Source organism: Mustelus asterias, chromosome 1 (assembly GCF_964213995.1).
Source record: "Mustelus asterias chromosome 1, sMusAst1.hap1.1, whole genome shotgun sequence".
Classification (NCBI taxonomy): domain Eukaryota; kingdom Metazoa; phylum Chordata; class Chondrichthyes; order Carcharhiniformes; family Triakidae; genus Mustelus; species Mustelus asterias.
Window position 1 is genome coordinate 185,578,381 of NC_135801.1, and position 25,847 is coordinate 185,604,227.

Here is a 25,847-nt window from a genome sequence, read left to right on the forward strand (position 1 = left end):
CTATCTTTCAGCTTATTTCCCCTGTGTGCATCGCAAGACACCTGTGTTTACATCAGCTGAAATTCCACAGAATTGTGTTGGTAACTGCTGGTGTTTGTTGAACTGGCTTTCTAATTAACAAACTGTGGCGCTCTCTCCAGCAGAGAGCGTGTTTGTCCCTGACTACGACTGAATGTTCATATCATAGAATCCCTACAAAGCAGAAGGAAGCCATTTGTTCCACCGAATCTGCATCACCTCTCTGACAGAGTATGTTACCCAGGCCGTCTTCCCCCACCCTATCCCCGTAACCCCACATATTTACCACGGCTAAAACATCTAACAGACACATCTTGGGACACCTAAGGGGAGTTTTTTTTTCACCATGGCTAATCCATCTAATCTATACATCTTTGGACTGTGGGGGGAACCCGGAATACCTGAAGGAAACCCATGCGGACATGGGGAGAACGTGCAAACTCCACACAGTCATGCAAGGTTGTTCCCTGGTGCTGTGAGGCAGCAGTGCTAACCACTGTGCCACCATGCCGCCCTGAAAGAAATTTAACTTCAGCAATAAATTGTAGTTGCATGCTAAATGCAAACTTGACTAGACTTTAGGAAGATATTGTCACTTAACAAATTTCTAAGCTTACACTCTATTTCAAGCTGCTAGCACGAGTTGCCATCTTCATGTTTGCTTACAGTGAGTGAAGAAAAAGCTGGAATTTCATGACCAAATTGTTACAGAATGCATGCTGCTGTGGGGGGAAAAAAAGCTTAAGTCAGTTACTTTCTAATAATTGGAATAGTCCATCTGCACAATGAATTAGATACTCCTATAAAAGTACCATCACAAATGGTGGTATGTTACATTCAGATATTTTTGCTTGGAGAGTGTTTATGGCTATGGATAGTCCAGTTGATGACATTCACTTGAGTCGGCAACTAGACCACAGATTTAATTTAAAAACCGAAAATGCTGGAAAACTCAGCAGATCTGGCAGCATCTGTTGAGAGAGAAAGAGTTAATATTTTGAGTCTGTGTGACTCTTCAATTGTCAAAAGAACCAGGGACGTATGGGGAATGGGACAAATAATTATATTGCAACTTATGATAATTTGAAATGCATTGCCTGATAGTGTGTGGAAGCAGGTTCAGCAGTAATTTTCAGTCGGGATAAGTACTTGAATTGGAGGCTATGGAGAAAGGGCAGAAGAGTGGGACTAAATTGGACAGGGCTTTCGAGGAGTTTTCACAGGTGCAATGAAACAAATGGCCTCTTGCTGTGCTGTGTCATAGAATGGTTACAGCATAGAAGGCCGTTCGATCTGTCGTATCTCTCTACAAGAGCAGTGCTTATAGTGCCACACCCCTGCCTTTTCCCCATTATCCCCACCAAATTTTGCTTCTTCAGATAATGGTCATTCTGTTCTAGCAATCAGTTAAGATTGGTCCACATTGTAACCATATTTGGCAAAACAGACTAGGTAATTGTCACAAATATTGCTTCATTTCTTTAAATACCAAATGGTATTGTGGGTCAACCCACAGCACATGGACTGCAGCGTTTCAAGAAGGCAGCTCACCATCACCTTCTCAGTGGCAACGACGGATGGGTTATAAATGCTGGCCAGCCAGCAATGTCCTTGTCCCATGATTGAAAAAAAAATAGGTGAAAAAATGTAATTCCTTGACTGAAATTTTATTTTTTTCCTTGAAAAACTCAATGAAACACTTGAATCAGAATTCTGCCCCAGACTAGATGTTGATTTTGAGGCTGTGTGTCACTAATGTATTTTTTTCATATTCTAGAATTCTCCAGGTGTTGTTGCTGTACTTATCATTGAATACAAGAAATCGTTGCTTCCGCATCTGCCCATTCATTTACACACCGCGTCGAATTGCTTGATGTTTGCATTTATGCCACGATCAAAAATCTATAAATCCTTTTACTCCCAGGTAAGATCATAAATACAAATGGTGGATGATTTCCAATAATTAAATGTTTCCCTCCGATGCCTCCTTATAACATGGGTAGAAATCGATACAGTTTCCAACTGTAAAAGTTTATTCTAATTTACAAATAGACAACCTCATGCCTGCTTGATTATTGGTCTAACCAATAATTGACCTAATAAACAGTTATCTGCTAAAATTGATAAACTTCTCATTATCTGTATTTAAAATCAATGCCCCCTTTAAAATGTAGCTATTGCGCGCGACCAATAATTTTTCAGGATGTGACCCTTGGAAATGATTTGCATGGCCATTCCATTATGGAACAAGGCTCGGTGGGCACATTGTTGTTGGCTTTTAAACAATCAGTAAGTAACTTCCCTTTCACACTTCTCTTTTTTTGACATACTTACACCATCGGGGGGGGGGAAAAAACTGTCTAAATAATTTCACCGAGTGAATATATTTCGAGCAGTAACTACCTGAAAATAGTGGTGTTCAGTCATCCATTATCCTGATGAATTATTTGGGTAACTAAGTGAAAATAGTGGTGTTCAGTCATCCATTATCCTGAAGAATTATTTGGGTAACTAAGTGAAAATAGTGGTGTTCAGTCATCCATTATCCTGAAGAATTATTTGGGTGGCTGCCAGTCACCTTCGTGGAGACTAATACTGTCATTATGCCATTAAAAGTTTACCTTTTATTTGTCCTGTCTCCTGAAGCGGGAGAGTTTTTATGCCCCTTGTTCTAGTAAAGCATTTTTAAAATCCTGCCTGTTCCTAATAGCTGCATTTTTAGGTGACTTGATTGACTGTTCAATGGAAAATACTTTATTAAGATATTCAAATGAATACTCCTTCATGAGTCGGACCCCGATTAATCATCCTTAAATATAGGACCACAAACTCCTGAGAACAGTATAAGAGTCTGCCTTGATATATCTTTCTCTTGAGGCACTTCATATAAAATTCACATTTATTCAAATTGCTTTCTATGCCGTATTTGCTTGTGGCGCGTTTTTTTAAAGCTAAAACTGACCACTTGAGCTAATCCTTCTTCGTTGCTTTCAGGAGTTAATTACAGTTTATTATTTAGCCCATGTTAACCTGATTATGTTGCTGCAATTGCAGTACATTATCTCAGATTCATTTTTATCTAGATACACAAAGCAATTGTAAAGTCTCAAAATTTGCGAAGTATTCCGTGGCCTGTGACTTTCAGCTCTTGTTTGACTATTGTATGAAGTACTGGATTACATCATTAAGGAAGATGTTACTTAGGCATTAGTCTAACTCCATTTTGATGCATAGAAGTTAGAAAATGATTCTGAACATGTTTATCCATTTTCTGTCATGCACCTGTTCAGTCTAAGATTGAATGCTAATACAAGGCAGAACTTTCCAGCCTGTTGAAGGCTGGATCTGGGGCAACAGGGTGGGAAATCCTGGAAACTGATATTGAGCCAGGATCCTGATATGAACCTGCCCTCTGCTGCTTTCCTTGGGGAGCGATTGAAGGGGAGCAGGAACCCCCACTGCATCTGCCAGATAAATAATTAAGAAGTGGTTGAGGTTGTTAAGCCAATTATTCACTGTTATAATATTGAATCCTGGATTTCCCAGCCAGGGGTCCTTTTTCAATCTATCAGCAATTTACCAAGTTAAGTGTTCAGTGGGAAATGGCTGTTCTGTGGAACTGACAAGCTCTGAATAAAAACAAATTACTGCGGATGCTGGAATCTGAAACCAAAAGAGAAAATGCTGGAAAATCTCAGCAGGTCTGGCAGCATCTGTAAGGAAAGAAAAGAGCTGACGTTTCGAGTCCAGATGACCCTTTGTCAAAACTCTGAAGTTCTGATCAATTACACTGAAGAGCTTCTGCTATGTCCATTACCAGGTGCTGTTCAGAGCTCTTCTCTGTGTGCTTTTGCTGCATGACAGTTGGTTGCTAACTTCTTCATCTGTCTCGCACTTATTTCACTCACCTTTAGCTGTACTTCCCTGTACTAGCCTTCACCACAGAGAGAAACAATTTATGCAGCTTTACCTTCCATTTCTGTGGAGCAAGAGCCAGAACAATATGGACCAATCTTAACCAGCTGTTGGAACAGAATGAATATTTATCTGAAGAAGAAAAATTTGATGGATTATGGAGGAAAGGCAGGGGTGTGGCACTATAAGCGCTGCTGTTGTAGAGAGATACGACAGGTTGAACGGTCTTCTCACGAGTGCTCGTAATGGCTTGTGTGCAGAGTATGCAACACTATATGTGGAGTGTGATTGAGGCTTGGGTGCAAGAAGGCAATAGGCTGAGAGTGAGTGAGATTGGGTGGTAAGGTGTCTTCAGAGTGGAATGAGTGGAGTTGTAAGATGTGTTGACTTGACTTGTGCTTTACAGGAGGATGTATAGTCTAGCCTGTGGAGCTTGACACCAGAAAATGTTAGGCTATTCACTGTTGGGCTTAAGCTGACAAATGGCAAATAACATTTATGCCACAAGTGCCAGGCAATGACCATCTCCAACAAGAGCGAATTTAACCAATTCTTGACGTTCAGTGGCATTACCATCGCTCAAATCCTCCACTGTCAACATCCTATTCAAAATGGTTGGAAGCACATCATGAGCAATATTACAGCTTCTGTGACAATTGAGAAGCTATGTCAAATTTTTGCAACTCCTGGTTTACTAGATTCGCTTGTTTTGGATAATGGCACTATGTTTACAAATTAGTATTGGAGATCACCATCGTAGACAGTGATTGGCCGCCTTGAAATATGACCCACATAAAGCGACTGGCTGGATGGGGTACCCGGATGAGTGGACCGGCTGGCGAGGGTATTCGCAGACATCTTTAACCTCTTTTTACTCCGATCTGAGGTTGCTATCTGCTTCAAGAAGATGGCCATCATCCCTGTACTGAAGAAAAGCCAGGGAACTTGTCTTAATGACTACCATTTGATTTGATTTGATTTATTATTGATCACATGTATTGGGATACAGTGAGAAGTGTTATTTCTTGTGCTGTACAGACAAAACATACCGTTCATAGAGTACATGGGGAGAAGGAAAGGAGAGGGTGTAGAATATAAGGGGTGATTTCCCCCTATATTCTTCTTACTCCCCACCCAGAAGGGGGGACATGACTACCATCCCAAAGAAGAGACAGTCTAAACCAGATGATCAGGTCTACATCAGGACCTTCGGTAGTAACTAGAGGTAGTTAGTGGAAATAACCTTAGACCAAAGTGGTCCAGTATCTTGAATCTTGAGACTGCGAAACAGAAGAGTTGTTTGCTTTGTAATGAGTTGAAGTGACTCAATGTGGCAACCAATTAACTAAAGGGTTGTGGATCCCATCCTAAACAGTCCCTCAACTTGTTTCCCAATGAAGGCCTGAACTCGCACTGCTCAGCCAGCCGGCGAAGTCTGGCCATGAAGCCAGAGACCATCTCTCCTGGCTCTCTTATCTCCAGTTTAAGTTTGTACCTTTGCATGATTACGGATGGTCGGGGGTTACAGTAATTTTTAACCCAAATTGACAAACTTTTTGAAGGTTTTTATGTCTGAAACTTCGGGTTACGTCAAGCTTCTCACCTGGTTGTAAGTCTGGGTCGCAGACTGTGAGTATCATCTTTTGTTTCTCCTCGGCCACTATTTTGTTTGCCATGAAAAGATACCACAACCTCAATATATTGCCCCAATTCTCAATCTCAGGATCGAATGCTTCTATCTTTGCAAATAATGGCACCTTAAAATATAGAGGCTTTACCTTTTTTGCACATTGACTTCGAGTGATCACTCTCTTTCCCCTCCATGTCTGAACTGTGGGCTTTCATTGACTGATCTGGGTTTTCCTTATGTGATGTTAGTGTACCTTTAGACTTTTTTTAAAATCACGTTCTCTGCAGTTGTAAGCAGACCTTTTCAGCTTTTTTTCTCATTGTTGCTGGCCCGTCTGCTAGAAGTCCTTTTATTGCTACTTCAATGACTTAAATGGGGATTTGTTTAGTTTTACTCTCAGATCTTTTATGAGCTAGTGTTGAGGGGGAAGATGATGGACAAGTCAAAGTCAAGTGGTCGTCTGTCCGTCGTCGTCCCCCGTCATCGTCGTCCCCCCCCGGAAATAAATCTGGGGATTCATTTTCAGTTTCAGTTTAGAAGGAGGTGGTGGACATCAAGCTGGAAATCGGTGTTTTTCTCTCTCTTTCCCTGGTTTTGGAAATTCTGCTGGTAGCTGGAAGCAAGATTTCTGGCCTTCCTGGAGAAAAATCTGCTGTTGGTGGTTAGTTTACCCTAGAGTCTCATTGCTTGGTTTTGGGAAGCTGTTCTGACTCCAAGCTTGTCTGTGTGTACCTGAAGAGAACTGCAGCATTCAACCAAAGGACTAAATTCCAGTATCATGTGAGCATTAGTCTTTGCTGTGTTAAATCTGTGGCAAAGGTTTTGTTTATGGGATTTGTTTTGTTGGAACAGTGTTTAGCTGTTAAAGTTTATACAATATCATTGTTTTGTTTGTAACTGGTAAAAGTTATTGCTGATTTTCTTTCTATACATGTTAACTGTATTCTTAAATAAACCTTGTTAACTAAATGCCCTAGTGGGTCATTTGAATCATGCTCATCCTGGCCAAATTCAAAGTGCAAAACGTATGATCCAGGCGGACTTCATAAAACACTTGTTGCCAGTGTAATAACTCCTGGCTCTTTGTGACAAACAATTAACTAAAGGGTTTATTGATCAGAAGAACTATATACACGAAGGGTTTAACAGCACAACTAATACAGGTGTAATCCTAACAATGCCCTGACTCCAATTGAAGCCCTCCAGCCCAGGAATGTTCGTCCTTGCTCCCAATTGGCCCAAATTCACACACACACACTTCATTGGCTGTGGCCCATGAAGGAATGCCCCTTAAAGATGCCACGCTACCACATTAGACACCAAGTCCACATTCATTTATGGTGTGACCTAGGATCAGAAAAAAATTTGTAGCTAGCAACCAATACTGATAACTTGGCAGATGGTTGGTAATGCAACTGTGGACATTCACCAGGAAGTTGTTTCTGAGGTTCAGGGTTTGCTGGTTGATTTTACTGTGAGAGTGGAAGGGGCACGTTCATTTACAGATTTGTGGCCTACATCTCAGCCTATGATTCCAGAATCACCAGTGGTATTGAGTAGATCACAATGTAATCACAAAGCAACTGACAGACACTCATATAGTTAAGACATTACTTTCGTTGTATTTCTCTCTTGATGGGGGATTGGAATTTAGGGGCAGGTGGAAAGGTGTTAATTTTTTATTTTATTCGTGTCACAAGTCGGTTTACATTAACACAGCAATGAAGTTACTGTGAAAATCCCCGAGTCGCCACACTCCAGCGCCTGTTCGGGTACACTAAGGGGCAATTTAGCATGGCCAATGCACCTAACCAGCATGTCTTTCGGACTGTAGGAAGAAACCAGAGCACCCAGAGGAAACCCACGCAGACACAGGGAGAACACACAGACTGTGACCCAAACTGAGAATCGAACCTGGGTCCCTGGCGCTGTGAGGCAGCAGTGTTAACCACTGTGCCAGCTTGTTAATGTAATTTTAAGTGCAGAGTGTTCTTAAAACTTTCTGCTATGTAACTGTATTACTTGCGTCTGTTGAGCATGTGCGGGTTTTGGAGGGATTTTCATCTGCAAGCTAGGTCCTGCTGAGTTATTGTCAAACTTTGTTATTTATTTGTATGAAAAAGATCATTTTTCAAAAGGCCTGTTTTCATATTATATTTCACATATTGAATTATTATCAACTTGGCTGCAAGAAAGTTGGTAGAAATGATAGATTCCAGGGCCAAATGGTGTTGATATTTCCACTGAAATGTACTGGTATTTTTAAGGGATCATTTTTATTGTATTATGTGACCAGCCTATTCTACTTGACCTTTCTCATTTTTAAAGTTGTTCTTTGGGGAAAGGTGGTTGGATGGACAAAGTTGAATATGTACTTGAGGCGTCTATTTTCTTCTCCTAAAAATAGCTTCAATTTGATCTTGGTATGTTATAGGTGATGTCTCCATGGCAGCAGATGGGAGAGTCGGGGATTACACTAAAAATGTGTCAGAGTAATCAGTTATCTGAAGAGCAGAGAAAGCTGTAAGTAATTTGTTTGGCCAGTCGATGTTGGAAATTAAAATTTACATTTTTAAATTTTTATTGCTACTATTTTCATTGTTGCCTTCAGTCAGCAAGTTCAGGCGCTTAATAAATTGTTTTGTTTCCAATATTTACTTAAGCTATTACTTAATTATTACTTAATTATTTATCTTTTCGAATGGCTGACTGGAAGCAGAATTTAAATTTAAGCAGACTTCATCAATGCACTAGTTATTCAGTCTTTATGCATTTGCAGATGAACCCAGCCACCCGGTCATTAAGTCATTATGGGGCAGGAGGAAGCCATTCGGTCCATTGAATCTGTGATCGTACTCCGAACAATCCAATCAGTCTCATTCCCCCATTCAATCCCCATAGCTCTGCTAGTTTATTTCTCTCAAGCCCCATCCAATTTTAATTTTAAATAATTGATTGTCTCAGCATCCTCATAGGCAGCAAGTTCTTGGCCATTGCCACATTCCCTCCCTGCTTCTCTTACTAAAAAGTTTAAATCTGTCTCCCAGTCATTTTATTATTGGTTAATGAGAACAGTTTTTCTTTGTGGACTTTATCTAGATGTGTCATAATTTTGTACACCTCTTTTTCCAAATCGCTGGTCAACTCCTTTACTCCAAGGAGAATAACCCTGGCTTCATCAACCTAACTTTGCAGCTAAAATCCTCAATCTCTGGATCCATTCTGACCAATCTCTCCTCTGTGCCCCCTTGAGGAGCCTCACATCTTTTATTCAAAACTCGATGCAATGTTCCAAGCTCTGGGCGTTACGTGCTGAATATGTTTTTGGCGGTGGGGCATGCAAAATAGGCCAGGTGGTTACCTCACTTCCATTATACGTTCGGTGGGCAGGCTGCCAATTTTGGTGCCTGTCCACCATAAGTAAATAGATAATTACAGGTTATTTAGGCTTGTTAACAAACCTATTGACTTAAATAATACACCTCCCACACCATAACACGGTTGGCACCGGCAGTCAGGCGGGAGTGGTGGGCCATTTGTAAAGGCCAGCATGAGTGAAGGTGGAAGGGGGGAGAACAGGTGCATCTCATTACCTCATTAAGATGGTACCAAGGTGTCACCCTCTTTACCCCCACCCCCTTCCTTCCACGCCACCTGCCTGGCAGAACACGGCAGGCACTCTCCTCTTCCCTTGCCTACCCATCCCTGGGCTCTCGGATCCTTCCCCACTCACATTGCCATTTACACCTCCTTCAGGCCCATTTTTTACTTGTCTCATTACCACCCACATTTGACTTGCATCACAATCACTTTTCCATTTTCGGATTTCCTATCTTCTGTCCAGACCTTCCTTTTTGTTCTTACCCCCTCCCTGCCTCAACTTGCTTGTGTTCTTGGGGAACCATGTTCCTGTTCAGCCTTCTTCCTGCAGTCCCTTCAGTGCCTACTACTCAAGCTGGTAACTCCTGAGGACAGGACTTGCTCCTGAGTGACGGACAGAAATCCCATTTTCCACTAATTTAGCCTATCCGCAGTGTATTGTGGCAGAGCGGGCTGGCATGGAGCGAGTCAGAATCAGCTGGGGAGAGGAGGGAAGAACAATCCACTCTCCCTAAAATGTAGCCCTAGTTGTGTCTGAACAAGACCTTTATAAAGTTCAGCATAATTTCCCTGCTTTTGTGCTCAGTAGCTCTCTTTATGTCCCTAGATGTTCTTTCAAACTGTGCCAAGAAGTCTTTATTGCCTTCCTTATCCTATCTGCCCAAATGCATTACCTCGCACTTTGAATTAAATTTTATTTGCCACTTGTCTGCCCGTTCTATCAGCCTGTCTATGCCTTGTTGCAATCGATGTGTATCATCACTTTGCCCACATCTCCTAGTCTGATATTGGCAAATTTAGAAATTTTACTCTCTATTCCAATATCCTAAGCCATTGATGTGAATCAAAAAAGCAGTGGTCCAAGCAGAAACACCGCTTTCTAACATCCTCCAGTCTGACAAACAACTATTTATCAGGACTCACTGTATCCTGACCTTAAGCCAATCAGTTTTTTTACCCAAACGGACACTGATCCTCCAATTCCATGAACATTAATTTTGCTAACCAGTCCTTAATGGGGTTCTCTGTCAAACACTTTCTTAAAATACACACAGAAACAACCACTAGTATCTCTTCAACTTCCTCTGTCATTTCATCGAGAACATTGAAATAGATCAGCTAAATGCAATCTACCTTTTACAAATCTGTGCTGGCTCTTAACTAACTTGAGCTTCTCCAGGTGCTGGTTAATTTTATATGATTGTTTAATAGAGAAGCATTATAAGTCACGCTTCAAAAGGCTTAAGGAGAGCTGGTTGGTATTATGTTTGCTGCGGGTGCACCACATTGCCATTTATACCTCCTTCAGGCCTATCTTCTGTTTCTTTACTTGTCCCTTCCTTTGCCACTCACTTTTGCCTTGTGCGACAATCCCTTTTGTCATTTCATCTTTCCTATCTTCTGCCCTATCACAGACCTTATTTTTTTTAAACCTTCCCTCTCTGCCTCTGCACTTGCTTAGGACCAATTACAGCTCTAATATTTTGCACTTCTGATTGGTCATTGTGCTTTGTTTCTCTCTCCACAAATGCTGACAGGCCAACTGAGGATTTCCAGCATTTTCTGCCATTTTTCAGATTTCTAGCAACTTCAGTAATCTTCTTTTCTGTAAGATGTATTAAACTAATCTTGAATATTAAGTTTCAGTGAGGCATTTGGACAGATACATGGATAGGAAAGGTTTAGAGGGATATGGGCCAAATGCAGGCAAATGGGGTTAGCTTAGATGGGCATTTTGGTCGGCCTGGACCAGTTTGGGCTGAAGGGCCTGTCTCCATGCTGTAGATTCTATGATTCTATGAAATAAAGTATTGTTTTAAAACATCATTAAATCAATATTGAAATAAACGTTCTTGCGTATTAATATTCCAACTTCGTTATATTTAAATTGCACATTATAATATTGCACACATTGCTCTTTATTCTCCATTAGACACTTGAACCTGGAGAAACTTTTTGAGGTCCAGTCTATACCTAAAGATGAACGCTGGAACCGTTTAAAAAGAGTTGGTGCTAACCTACCAGATTTTGACATGTAAGTGTTTCTTTTGTTTTTGCCATATGAAGTGCTGACCATTGAATATTTTCTTTCGCTCCCACCTTTTCATTAATACTTCAGCTGCCTTTGATTCCCATTCTAAATGTTTCTGCCTCTTGGTAATCTTCCATTAAATCCCAACTGTAGATGAAAATTGCCTACAACTGCGAAATTTTAAGCTAAGAAACATCCATTGGAGCCTTATTGGAGAACTATCAAATAGTAGGGAGCTCAATTGCTGGTGAAAATAGCACAAACTTCTGTGTTTAAATTCTCTTTACAGAGATGTTTTCAGTATTGATGTTTGACTAATATTAAAATGAGTTTACAGCAAGTGTTTGTGATCTCATTTTTGAAATACCTGTAAAGATTTGCATCTCAAGTGTGATAGCCAGACTATCATATCTCAGCTTTAGACACAATGATTGAACAAAGAAAATGGAAATTAAATCTGCCTCTAAATTGATTCCAGGTTTTTACAGCATTTTGCTGTCAGTAGTGTGAGCCATGAACCAGTGAGAAGATCTGATCTGTGCATATTATTACAGCAGCCGAAGGTAACCTCCCCATTCAGTGAAGACCAGACGAAGGTAATGAAACATGTTCTTTGTCTTTCAAAACCAATGCTTAAAATGTACTTATTTATTAGCAATTACAAAATTGTGAATGGATTTGAGTGAATATAGATAGTTAAATGCCCAGCTAATACATCAGGACAGCATAAAAATAGTGATTAACCAATGAGTTGGTACTTGGATTAATCAGTATTGCATTCATTGCCTTTCCACTTGTATTAATCTCTCTTAGAGTAGGCCTGCATAATTTTTAGCCAATTAAGCATTGGTATTAATATACCACAGCGCATTATTTCACATTTAATATATATTTTGATGGACAAGAAAGCTATGCTAATAGTAAAACTACATCTTCTGGGCACAAGAATTAATATATTTCATTTCCATGAGTCATGCAGAAGAATTAAAAAGCAGAAACTGCTGGTGCCAGAAATCTGAAATAAAAACACAATTCTGGAAATACGCAGTAGGTCAGGCAGCATCTGTGGAGAGAAACCGAATTACTGTTTCGGGTCAAGGACCTTTAATCAGAATCATGACCTGACTTGCATTATAAGTTGTAACTTGATTGGTTGCACAAAACCATGGAATCAGTGAATGGGTTAATATTGTGGAGGCATTTGCTTCTCTGATACTGTGACTGAATCCTGGGAAATTCTGTCTTTACATTAGGATAACTTTGTTACAGAATTCAGCTTTTGGGAAATATAAATTGAAACCTTTTTGAAATATTCTGAGCTCATCTTCTCCAAGAGACTGACCTCCTGCTCCCTCAAATCTATTTCCATTGAACTGCTGGCCACCCAACTTCCCCTTCTGGTTCTCATGTTAGCCGGTACTGCTAACTGTTCTTTCTCTTCAGATATTGTCCCACTCCTCTTTAAATCTGACCCCTCTCCTCGGAAACCGACCCTTGACTCTGCCATCCTTCCAAATCATGATTCAACCTCCATTTCCTTTTTGAAGTCCTTAAAAGTGATATCCCCTCCCAAATCTATTTCTATTCTTTCCAGAACTGCATGCTTTAATTCATCCAATCAGATGTCTGCCCCAACCAAAGTTCCAAAACAGCTCTTATGAAAGTCACAAGAGACATTCTACATAACTATGACAGAAGGCTTGCCTTCCTCATCCTTCTTAACCTGTATGAATGCCTTGGCACATTTGACCACACCATCTTCCTCCAATATTTCTCTACTGTCATCCAGCTAGGTTAGACTACTCTCACCCGGTTCTATTGTTATCTAACTAATCACAGCCAGAGCATGATTTGCAATGGCCTTTCTTCCTGCTCCTGGCCCATTACCTCTGATGTGCCCAAAGATTGATGCTTGGCCCCCTTCAATTTACTATCTATATGCTGTCCCTGGGGGGCATTATTCAAAAGCACAGCTTTAATTTTCACAGCTATACCTCTACCTCTCCTCCATCTTCCTTGACTCCTTCACTGTCTCTGAGCTATCAGAACACTTGTTCAACATTTCAAAACATTAATTTTATGAGGTGTGGGTATCACTGGCTACGCCAGTATTTATTGCCAATCTCTAGCTACCCTTCAAAAGGTGGTGGTGGTGAACCGTCTTCTTGAACTGCTGCAGTCCTTGAGATATAGGTACACCCAAGGTGCTGTTAGGGATGGAATTCCAGTATTTTAATCCAGCAGCAGTGAAGGAATGGTGATATATTTCCAAGTCAGGATGGTGAGCGACATAAAGGGGAACTTCCAGGTGGTGGTGTTCCTAGGAACCTGCTGCTTTTGACCTTCTTGATAGTCGTGGTCATGGGTTTGGAAGATGCTGCCTAAGGAGCCTTTGAGTTCCTGTAATGCATCTTGCAGATGGTACTACCACTATTCATTGGGGCTGGAGAGATTGAAATATTTGTGGAAGTGGTAGCAATGAAGGTACTTTGACCTGGATGGTGTCAAGCTTCTTGAGTGTTGTTGGCGCTGCACTCCATTACATTCCTGACTTGTGCCACTTGTCAGCCCAAATCTGCATTTGGACATGAACTGCTTCAGTACCTGAGGAGTCATGAATGGTGCTGAACATTATGCCATCACCTGCAAACATCCTCATTTCTCACCTTATGGAAGGAAGCTACTAGTAGTAAATGAGCAGAAATTTCCTTCAGTTGAATGTTGGGATAACTGAAACCATTTTTTTGGGTCACTGCTGCAAACATAATTCCCTTGCAAAGATTTGAGACTAAGTCATGAGTTTGTAGCCTTGGTGTTATAGTTTATTTATTAGTGGCACAAACAAGTAGGTTTACATTAACACTGCAATGAAGTTACTGTGAAAATCCCCTAGCCGCCACGCTCTGGCTCCTGTTCGGGTACACTGAGGGAGAATTTAGCACAGCCAATGCACCGAACCGGCACGTCTTTCAGACTGTGGGAGGAAACCAGACCACCCGGAGGAAACCCATATAAACATGGGGAGAACGTGCATACTCCGCACAGACAGTGACCCAAGCTAGGAATCGAACCCGGGTCTCTGGCGCTGTGAGACAGTAGTGCAAACCATTGTGCCACTGTGCCACACCGTTAGATATGGCCTGTGATGTGATTCCAACCTCACATTTGTACCACCACTGAAACTGCACTTTTCTACCTCCAAAACATCGCTCCTGCGTTAACCCATCTGCTGAAACACTCATTCATGCCTTCCTTGCCTCCACACATGAGTATAACAATGCACTCATGAGTTGTCTATTACATTCTACTCTCTCTGTAAACCTGTGGACATCTAGAACTCTGTTACTCATGTATCGAGTTGCATTAACCTACCATCTCCATGCTTGATGACCTCCCCGGTCAAGCAACATCTTCATTTTAAAATTCTCATCTTTGGCTTCAAATCCTTCCATTGCCTTGCCCTCCATCCCCACAATCCTTGGAGATCTCTGTGCTCCCTTAATTCTGGCCCCTTGTTTATTTACAACTTGTAATTGTTTCTCCATTGGTGGTAATACCTTCGGTTACCTTGGCCTTAAGCTCTGCATTTCTCTGTCTCTCTGTCTTGCTTTCCTCCTTTTAAGACACACTCCATAAAATTGTCTCTTTAACCAAGCTTTTGCTCATTGGACTTGATGGATTTTTTGCTTTCAATCATGGTGATTTTGGAGGCTGGGAGGGCATCGAATTGGGAGTGATCATGATGGATTGACCCTGATCAAGGGGGATCTTTGTCAGCCTTCCTACACCACCGACAAGTTAAGTTCTTAAGTACAAACTTGTGCAGTTCCCCTTGTGGCCTCCTGGAAAGAGGTTCCTTGTTCAAAAGCATTCAGCACTCATACAGTTGGATCAATATAAATACATTGAGCTGGAGCTTTTTGTCTCAGCTTTGCAGATCTCCATTTGTAATCCAAAGGTAAACTTGTGACCTTTTTGTAAAAAAAATAGTCCAAGTGTTTAAATAATGCAATGTCCTTCCAAATTTTAAAAAAGAAATATAGTTTCGCAAGATATGATTCTAACAAATTCAGGATATACTGATTTCAACCTGACCTAAAGAATTAATCCTTCAGACATGTTTACATTGATATTGTTGCCATGAGAGGATTGTAAAAAGTACAGGCATGTTTACAACACTGAGTTACTGAATCGGATAACTCCAATTACATCTCGTGCAATGTTGTCTGGTGTTGCAGAAATTCCATTCCATTTACCTTCAGGCCAATTAGTTTGCAGTGACTAATTAAGTTGCCTTCTGTTTTTATTATTTGGGATTGCTCAATTTTTAATTGTTAAGGGAACTGGTTCTTTCAATGCTTCCATGAATCCATGGCCTTGGCTGCAGTTGATAATTCCTGCCCTAACTAAACTTAAAAAAAATGTTCTGCCCTTACTTGGTCCATACCCCTCTATTCCCTATATATCCATGTATTCAATGCTTGGGTTCTCTCTGGAGTTTAGGATGGAGGCTGCCTGAAACCCTGGAACATCACAGCAGTGATTTGGGGTGCATCTGCAAGTGGACATTCCAGATTAGGTGTCCTGGAGGGTATCCATCTTCCAGCCTCAGAATTTTCCTGGAGATCTATCTTCATTTTAAGGTGGTTTGCCACCTTTCTTCAGTAGTGTGTCAGAGAAGTTGGGCGTAGACAACAGTGGTCCACTTTCATCAAAGATAACCTCACATTTACCAACATTATACTACATCTGCCATGCATTTGCCCACTCACTCAGCTTATCCAAATCACATTGAGGCAACTCTGCATCCTCCTCACAGCTCACCCTGTCACCAAGCTTGGTATTGTCTCCAAATCTGAAGATATTACATTTAGTTCCCTCATCTAAATCATTAATATATATAGTGAAATGCTGGAGTCCTAGCACCTATCCCTACGGTGCCTCACTAGTCACTGCCTGCCGTTCGGAAAATTACTTGTTTATTCCAACTCTTTATTTTGTTATTCGACTTTTAATTTAAACAACTTCCAAGCGTTCCAGTTTAATAAGACAAACAAGAACAGTGGTCCACTCTTTAATTCATTCAACAATTTATTTTCTTATTTAATACGTGCAGCTCATGAACTCTCTTACTGAACTTTAACTCTTAATTGAACATTAACTTTAATTGTTTAACTGAAAATAGATACAACCGAATTCAGGAAAAACCTTGGCCAAGAAATATTCCCGATGTAGAATCTATCTACTTGCTGAAGATTCCTTCTTAGAATGGTTAATCTCTAGAGTTGTTGTTGGCTAATAAGGGACTGCAATGCCTTTTATCTACAAATCCTTCACTTGCTTCCAGAAGACTCTCTCATCCAACCAATTGTGTAATCAGAAACCAATCACGTGGCTCGAACATCCAATGAAATTACTTGTGAACGATGCCACTATGCTTACTTCAGATTGCATGTCTCACGCAACGTAAATAAAATTCAATGTCTGCTCAAAAGTAAACAACTTCTCTTATTTAGTCAACACAGGAAGCTTCAGACCAGTTTCCAGACCAGAGTAACTTTACGACCTGCATCTTGTTTTAATTATAAGTTGACCAAAAATCCCAGCATGCTTACCTCTCAACCAGAATAGCCATTTTAAAGTCCCTATTGCCATTATTGTTGTGAAACCATTGTTGTAGTCGTTCTTTCTCCATCTACGGTTTCCTGTCTGCGAACCAGCTTTCTATCCATCTCAATACACTACCCCCAATCCCATATGCTTTAACTTTGCATGCTAATCTCTTATGGGGCCAAGCTCGAGATAATTTGAATTTAATAGGGAAAAGAAAAGGGCTGAGTTGAAATACTAAGTAAATAAATGGTGATAAACTACTTGTAGTCCGTTGGTAAAAAAGGAGACCAGAAGTCTATCTTTAATCAGTTTGAGTTATTCGCGAAGTGAGACATTACAAATGTGTAGCTGCCAATTCTACAACCCACCAATAGTCTTAATTTCTTTCTAAACTGCTTTTGAGTATATTGGTAAAAATAAGGCAGTTAAGAAATTAACTAATAAACAAGTTAAAAGACCCTTAAAGAGCTATGTTCTTCCTACATGCACAGATAATTATCCAATGAATGCTCCCCAATGTTAAGTTATACAATGTTAAGTTAAGTTATACAATGAACTTGCGGTAATTTTTTAAAAATTGGGCCATCTTCACAGTGCTTTGTAGAATGGTCCAGCATTTTAGATCAGAAAAAGTATCATTCCTTTCCTCTTTCTCATTTCCTGGTGTGCGACATCTGGCAATAAGTCAGTAACATGTGTCGAATCACTGGATTACATTACATAACTAAATAATTCCACTGCTGTAGAATATTTTGCAGTAGATTTCTATTGTATAAATGTTTGCTTTTTTATTGATTCCCAGAGTATCATTTAATTTTCCATATTAAAATTGACAATACCTGTAGCAGTATTTTATATAATTGGATTTCTTATCTTGGTGTTTGTTTCAGATGACGATCACTATTATTGCAGGTCTACCTGGTAGTTATAAAGAAGATCTATGTACAAAAATTGTCAATCTCAATCAAGAACATGGAAGGTCAGTAAATTGAATAATTTCACAGTCAATTTTGTTTTGGAGTGAGTACGTCTTAGTAAAACGAGAAGGTTTTTCTTTAAATGTAATAAATTAATGCTTTCTGTTCTTCTACCTTTCCCACACATAGTAGCTTGCATCCAACATTAGTCATCAGGGTGAGGTTAATGTTAGGCCAGTTATATGCTCCTTCACACCATAATTCCATATGTTCAAGTATGAGATTAAATAAATAGGGCCTAAGGCTGTCACTTTCAGTCCTGGGAAGTACCCAGTCTACCTCAGATTACTCTAGAAGGTAAGGTGTCTCAAACATTTGAGCAACAGATGACGCTAGCTGTTGTATGCTGTTACTATGCAGTAGCAACGCGAGTGGCATTCTCTGCTAACAGGATGCTGCCATCAAGGCAAAAGGATGTTCTGCTGATCACACAAATGAGCAGTGTAGTTTGAATTTCAGTGCCGGTGCGATACCAGGTACATAGGCCATATGTTCCATTAGCTGGCGGACTGTATCAAGTAGTATGTTTCTTGTTCACAAGAGACAAAGTACAGACCCATACATAACCAACCCATCCTTCCAAAATTCAAATTATAGGCTGGAATTTTCCAGCCGTTCCCACCAGTGGGGATCTTTTAGCCCTGTCGATGGCGAGCCACTCCACAAGTCCCCAGCCAGCGGAGATTGCATACAACGGAAAACCTTGTTGAAGTGGTGAGACCAAAAAATCCTGTCACTAACCATTGGGAGCTGCTGCCGCAAAACATGCCACGAGGGCGTGTAGAAAATCTGGCCCACAGAGTCCAACATTAGACATGATTCTGCGATTAGACAATCAGCAATCTGTGAGGCGTTGCACTGAAAACCAATTTAAGATTGTCAGATTCACAGTGTGGCTCACTTAATGCATGCTAGAAGCCACATGTATTCACACATGCTCCTTTTGTCTGCAAAGGGCCATGTCCACATATTGCGCCTTTTTCAACTAAACAAAAGCTTAAGGAACAGTCATTCCCTGGTTCATTTCCCCAGATGTGGAGATTTCCCCAGGACAATGTCTTGACCAGTCAGAGTCGACCTGCCCAGTTTGAATTTGAAAAGCTAGACAGTTAATTGTTCCATGCTGTATTCTCATGGCAGCACCTCCACCAGTCACTTGCCAACGAATCAACACTATGTAGTATGAATTGTTGTTCCCCATTACTGTTGGAAAATTATTGCGAGCAGTCCTGTTGAATGAAGGATGAAAAGTTTTGATAGCAGTGTCTCTTCTTGCAACTAATTGTGGTCTCCTTTCATTATAGGTGGTTAGTTTACCGTCAGATGCCAGATAACTGTGAGCCATTCAATGTTGGGCAAATCCACCGTTATCTTTCAAACGTTCTTGAAGCACAGCGTAATAGGACTGTTCGTCAATCTGTGTACTCAAGAAAGAAGTTGAGGCTACTGATTGTTACTCCAGGGTGAGTGTAATTCAGAGTAGCTAGGACGTGCTTTGCGTGCGAGTTCCACACACCAAGTCAAAGACGAAAAACATCAAGATGTGACGTTTGACACCTTGTAGTTAGTTCAAGAACATCAAGAATTGTAAGAAAAGTTTGCCATTTGTCTGTCCCATTTAGGGAATGGCTTAATTAAACTAAATTAAATCTAAGAAGATGGAAAATAGATTGTTGAAAGCTAAGAATGATTTATTTTTATTTCTTTTTATTCTTTTTTGTGTCTCATTTTTTGGACTAAGATTCAAAAGTAGTTCTAATATTGTATCATAATGTGGACGTTTTTAATGCTTGTTTCGGTAATATTTATTGGCTTTCTTAACCGACTATAGAACCTAACCTGCAGCTCACTTAATTCAAGGTTCACCTGAGTTGTTTGCCCTGCTGTAGCTGCAGTGCGGATGAAGCATTTGGCGCTCAGCCAAATCTCTGTCCAGTGCAATGGTATCAGAAAATACTGGCCCATGTCTTTCCCTATCTGACCTTCAAGAATTCCTAGAAAAGTAATCTAAAACTCTCAAACTAACTTCTGTAACTCTGCCAACTCTCCCAATTGACCTGAATTTATATGTTAACTGAGTTGTACAAATTAAGAAGGTTTCCAGGTCACTTAACCCTTCGGTACTAAGGTAGCTGATGTTCATTGGATGAATCTGTGGTTTGGAAATGAATATCAGTCGGGGTTCAACTCCGGCGAATCAGGTGACAACAGAGTTGGACTCTAGTTAATATCCTTACAGATGCTCATCGCTAAAGCTTATGCATTAGATCATTTGGGGAAGGTGCCGGAAGGCATGGATCAGTGCCACATCAAGTTGTTAATGCCTTAGGAAAGATATTGAAAACCTTTCTTGCTGTTATCGATCTTTTTGTGTTGCTGTTATTTGAAGATTTCAGTTGGAACTGCTTGCAGGCTTGTTTTACTGCAGGCAATGGGTTGAAGCAATGGGACTTTAAGCATCCCCTAATCTAGCCATGTACCTTGTTCATCCAGCAGAAGGAATTCTTCAGTTGCAAGCAATAAAAAAAAACTTACTTCAGAAAGTAAATCAAAGAAAAAGGTTTAATAAAGAAACTTAATTACTCCAACCCTAGGCCATACAAGCTCCCCACAATTCCCATCTGCTTCTTATTTATACTGGGTCAGCTGGTCAGCTGACCACATCATTTTGTCATTGGTTACATTGTCTAGCTGACCCTCCCAGCATGTTACCATTGGTTACTTTATAACAGATCCAATGTTATCATAGGTTACATTCTAACACCTGACCCACCTGTATGAGGTGCAAACCTCACAAAAGAGGGCTTTGGACAAGGACAGGATAGTGTGACTAGCTGATTGCTCTTGCAGGGAGCTAACTCGGATATGATGGGCTGTATGGCTTCCTGTACTATTAATTATTCCGAGATTCTATTTAGAGGGGCAGGAGCAAAACATCCCCATCCCTTCTGGCGTTCTCGTAGTGATGAGAGGGCAGAGATTGCAAACAGTATTACTGTTCTCTTGTGTATGAATGAGGATTCAGTTAAAATTTTATAAGAAGGTAAGGAAATTTAATTTAGTTAAAAATGAAGAAAACAATGTAGAAAATGGAATAAAGGAATAAATAAAGAAGGAAAATTCCAGTTATCAGAGAAAGCTCTATCCGTTTTGGGTGATAATTTTGACTTTTCCATTTCAATGTTTTTGATTTGAATTTGATTTGATTTATTATTGTCACCTGTATTAGTATTAGGGAAAAGTATTGTTTCTTCGTGCTGTACAGACAAAGCATGCCGTTTATAGAGAAGGAAAGGGGAGAGTGCAGAATGTAGTGTTGCAGTCATAGCTGGGGTGTAGAGAAAGATCAACTTAGTGCGAGGTAGGTCCATTCAAAAGTCTGACAGCAGCAGGGAAGAGGCTGTTCTTGAGTCGGTTGGTACGTGACCTCAGACTTTTGTATCTTTTTCCCAACGGAAGAAGGTGGAAGAGAGAATGTCGGGTTATTTTTGCTTTGTTTCTGTATAGTTTTGAAATCTTCTATCAAGGGAGGCGAGGGAGGAAATTGCGAGTCCCCTGGCCGAGACATTTGAATCATCGATCGTCACGGGTGAGGGCTATCTAACAGAAAGCAGAGAGTCGGAATAAATGGCCCATATCCCTCTATACTCATCTTACCCATGTAACTATCTAAATGCTTTTTAAAAGACAAAATTGTACCCGCCTCTACTACTACCTCTGGCAGCTTGTTCCAGACACTCACCACCCTCTGTGTGAAAAAATTGCCCCTCTGGACTTTTGTACCTCTCCCCCCTCACCTTAAACCTATGCCCTCTAGTTTTAGACTCCCCTAGCTTTGGGAAAAGATATTGACTATTTAGCTGATCTGTGCCCCTCATTATTTTATAGACCTCTATAAGATCACCCCGAAGCCTTCTACGCTCCAGAGAAAAAAGCCCCAGTCTATCCAGCCTTTCCTTATAACTCAATCCATCAAGTCCCAGTAGCATCCTAGTAAATCTTTTCTGCACTCTTTCTAGTTTAATAATATCCTTTCTATAATAGATGTCCAGAATTGGACATAGTATTCCAAGTGTGACCTTACCAATACAACTTCAACAAGGCATCCCAACTCCTGTATTCAGTGTTCTGACTGATGAAACCAAGCATGCCAATTGCCTTCTTCACCACTCTGTCCACCTGTGACTCCACTTTCAAGGAGCTATGAACATGTAGTCCTATACCTCTTTGTTCTGTAACTCTCCCCAACGCCCTACTATTAACTGAGTAAGTCCTGCCTTGGCTCAATCTACCAAAATGCATCACCTCGCAGTTGTCTAAATTAAACTCCATCTGCCATTCGTCAGCCCACTGGTCCAATTGATCAAGATCCCGTTGCAATTGGAGATACCTTTCTTCACTGTCCACTGTGCCACCAATCGTGGTGTCATCTGCAAACTTACTAACCATGCTTCCTATATTCTCATCCAAATCATTAATATAAATGACAAATAACAGTGGACCCAGCACTGATCCCTGAGGCACAGCAAAGACAAAGAACAAAGAACAGTACAGCACAGGAAACAGGCCCTTCGGCCCTCCAAGCCTGTGCCGCTCCTTGCTCCAACTAGACCAATCGTTTGTATCCCTCCATTCCCAGGCTGCTCATGTGACTATCCAGGTAAGTCTTAAACGATGTCAGCGTGCCTGCCTCCACCACCTTACTTGGCAGCGCATTCCAGGCCCCCACCACCCTCTGTGTAAAAAACGTCCCTCTGATATCTGAGTTATACTTCGCCCCTCTCACCTTGAGCCCGTGACCTCTCGTGATCGTCACCTCCGACCTGGGAAAAAGCTTCCCACTGTTCACCCTATCTATACCCTTCATAATCTTGTACACCTCTATTAGATCTCCCCTCATTCTCCGTCTTTCCAAGGAGAACAACCCCAGTCTACCCAATCTCTCCTCGTAGCTAAGACCCTCCATACCAGGCAACATCCTGGTAAACCTTCTCTGCGCTCTCTCTAACGCCTCCACGTCCTTCTGGTAGTGTGTCGACCAGAACTGGACGCAGTACTCCAAATGTGGCCTAACCAGCGTTCTATACAGCTGCATCATCAGACTCCAGCTTTTATACTCTATACCCCGTCCTATAAAGGCAAGCATACCATATGCCTTCTTCACCACCTTCTCCACCTGTGTTGCCACCTTCAAGGATTTGTGGACTTGCACACCTAGGTCCCTCTGTGTTTCTATACTCCTGATGACTCTGCCATTTATTGTATAACTCCTCCCTACATTATTTCTTCCAAAATGCATCACTTCGCATTTATCCGGATTAAACTCCATCTGCCACCTCTCCGCCCAATTTTCCAGCCTATCTATATCCTGCTGTATTGCCCGACAATGCTCTTCGCTATCTGCAAGTCCAGCCACCTTCGTGTCATCCGCAAACTTGCTGATTACACCAGTTACACCTTCTTCCAAATCATTTATATATATATATATATATATATATCACAAATAGCAGAGGTCCCAGTACAGAGCCCTGCGGAACACCACTGGTCACAGACCTCCACAGGCCTTTCACAGTTTGAAAAACAACTCTCCACAACCACCCTATGGCTTCTGTCAAGAAGCCAATTTTGTACCCATTTAGATACCTCCCCTGGATCCTGTGAGATTTAACCCTATGCAACAACCTACCATGCGGTACCTTGTCAAAGGCCTTGCTAAAGTCCGTTTGGACAACATCAATTGCACTGCCCTCATCTACCTTTTTGGTTACCCCTTCAAAAAACTCAATCAAATTTGTGAGACATGATTTTCCACTCTCAAAGCCATGCTGGCTGTCCCTAATCCGTCCTTGCGTCTCTAAATGCCTGTAGATCCTGTCTCTCAAAATTCCTTCCAACAATTTACCCACTACAGATGTGAGGCTCACTGGCCTGTAGTTCCCAGGCTTTTCCCTGCAGCTCTTTTTAAACAAAGGCCCAACATTTGCCACTCTCCAATCTTCAGGCACATAAGAACATAAGAAATAGGAGCAGGAGTAGGCCATCTAGCCCCTCAAGCCTGCTCCGCCATTCAATAAGATCATGGCTGATCTGATAGTGGGTTCAGTTCCACTTACCCGCCTGCTCCCCATAACCCTTAATGGTTAAAAATCTATCTATCTGTGACTTAAACACATTTAACGAGGTAGCCTCTACTGCTTCATTGGGCAGAGAATTCCAAAGATTCACTACCCTCTGGGAGAAGAAGTTCCTCCTCAACTCTGTTCTAAATTGACTCCCCCGTATTTTGAGGCTATGCCCCCTAGTTCTTGTTTCCATTGCAAGTGGAAATAACCTCGCTGCTTCTACCCTGTCTCCCCCTTCATTATCTTATATGTCTCTATAAGATCTCCCCATAACCTTCTAAACTCCAATGAGTACAGGCCCAGTCTACTCAATCTCTCCCCATAAGCTAACCCCCCTCATCTCTGGAATCAGCCTGGTGAACCTTCTCTGTACCCCCTCCAAAGCTAATATATCCTTTCTTAAATAAGAGGACCAAAATTGTACACAGTACTCTAGGTGCGGTCTCACCAGTACCCTGTACAGTTGCAGCATGACCTCCCTGCTTTTATACTCCATCCCTCTCGTGATAAAGGCCAACATTCCATTTGCCTTCTTGATCACCTGCAAACTGAGTTTTTGTGATTCATGCACAAGGACCCCCAGGTCCCTCTGCACAGTAGCATATTGTAATTTTTCACCGTTTAAATAATAGTCCATTTTACTATTATTCCTTCCAATGTTATACTCCATCTGCTGGATCCTTGCCCACTCACTTAGCCTATCCAAATCTCTCTGCAGACTCTGTGTCCTCCACGCAATTTGCTTTCCTACTCATCTTTGTGTCATCCGCAAACTTTGTTACCCTACACTCGGTCCCCTCCTCCAGATCGTCTATGTATACGGTAAATAGTTGAGGCCCCAGCACCGATCCCTGCGGCACGCCTCTAGTCACTGATTGCCAACCGGAAATGGCTTAGGGGTTTAAAAAAGAAAGGGCGGCATGGACAAGTTGGGCCGAAGGGCTTGTTTCCATGCTGTAAACCTCTATGACCTGTACAAGCTTAACCCAGGTGACTTAATTTTTTATTCAGCTGTTCAAAAGTGCAAAGGACATTTGAAGTATGGTGTGCCATTTTAGAGGGTGATTAAATGGTTTAAGTGCTTAGATTGTTCTTTCAATGAAGTGCTTCAATTAGAATGTATAATTGTTCAAATTAAAAGGCTCTACCACACAACGACTAGTGAGAAATGCTTGAGGCTGGTTCAGCCTTTTCTTGGAATCTTCAACGTGTCACACTTCAATGAAATGTTGCTGCTGCTCTTGCAACTAATTTTTAATTCATACACATACTTTGTTTTTTCCTAGATACACTGATGTTATTGATGTTGTGCAGGCTATCCAGATGCATCCAGACCCTGAAGTTCAGTCTGCGTTCATCATTGGTGCTATCACTGCATGTGTTGACCCACAATGCTCGACCATGGAACACAGGTGCCCTTAAAGTGCTTGCTCAATATTTTAAATTGAAAACCTTTTGAAATTTTTCCTTCTGCTCATGTTTATTAAATTGACACTAACCATCCATTTTGATCTAAAACCATTCTGCATATGCAGGTTTAATGTGCTTAAGTGCAAGATTCATTTCAATGGTAGGATCAAGGATCAGATTTTCAACCACTGATTTTGGCTAATTGAGGCTAATCTATTAAAAGCAAGTTGAGTGCTGAGATGTGATCTGTTAATATGCTGAAACCTTAGCTCTTCTCCACAGCTGATGCCAGATTGCTGAGTATTTCCACCATTTCTGTTTAGATTTCAGATTTCCAGCTCTTGCACTGTTTTGCTTTTGCTTTTCCATTCGTAACCAGAGAATTGCCTCTTGAATGCCTTTCTTCTTATACGTTCACAATTACTTCACAAAGATTTATCTTTGACCTCCCCTGCTTCTCAGCTGCCCGTCAGAGAGACCATCTGAAAAGTGTTAGTTTCGACATGTACATTGATAATACTTGAGTCTAC

General features: G+C 41.1%; 1 protein-coding gene across 2 annotated transcripts in view; it reads left to right on the forward strand.

Moving 5' to 3' along the window:
- dnaaf9 (dynein axonemal assembly factor 9) overlaps nt 1–25,847 on the forward strand; it is a 172,630-nt gene that overhangs the window by 110,186 nt on the left and 36,597 nt on the right. For both annotated transcript variants that reach the window (XM_078224143.1, XM_078224135.1), the window contains 7 exons: nt 1,796–1,942; nt 7,998–8,086; nt 11,097–11,198; nt 11,674–11,791; nt 17,699–17,787; nt 19,090–19,248; nt 25,194–25,319. In XM_078224143.1, coding sequence (XP_078080269.1) covers nt 1,796–1,942; nt 7,998–8,086; nt 11,097–11,198; nt 11,674–11,791; nt 17,699–17,787; nt 19,090–19,248; nt 25,194–25,319 — 830 coding nt within the window. The remainder of the gene's footprint in view (nt 1–1,795; nt 1,943–7,997; nt 8,087–11,096; nt 11,199–11,673; nt 11,792–17,698; nt 17,788–19,089; nt 19,249–25,193; nt 25,320–25,847) is intronic.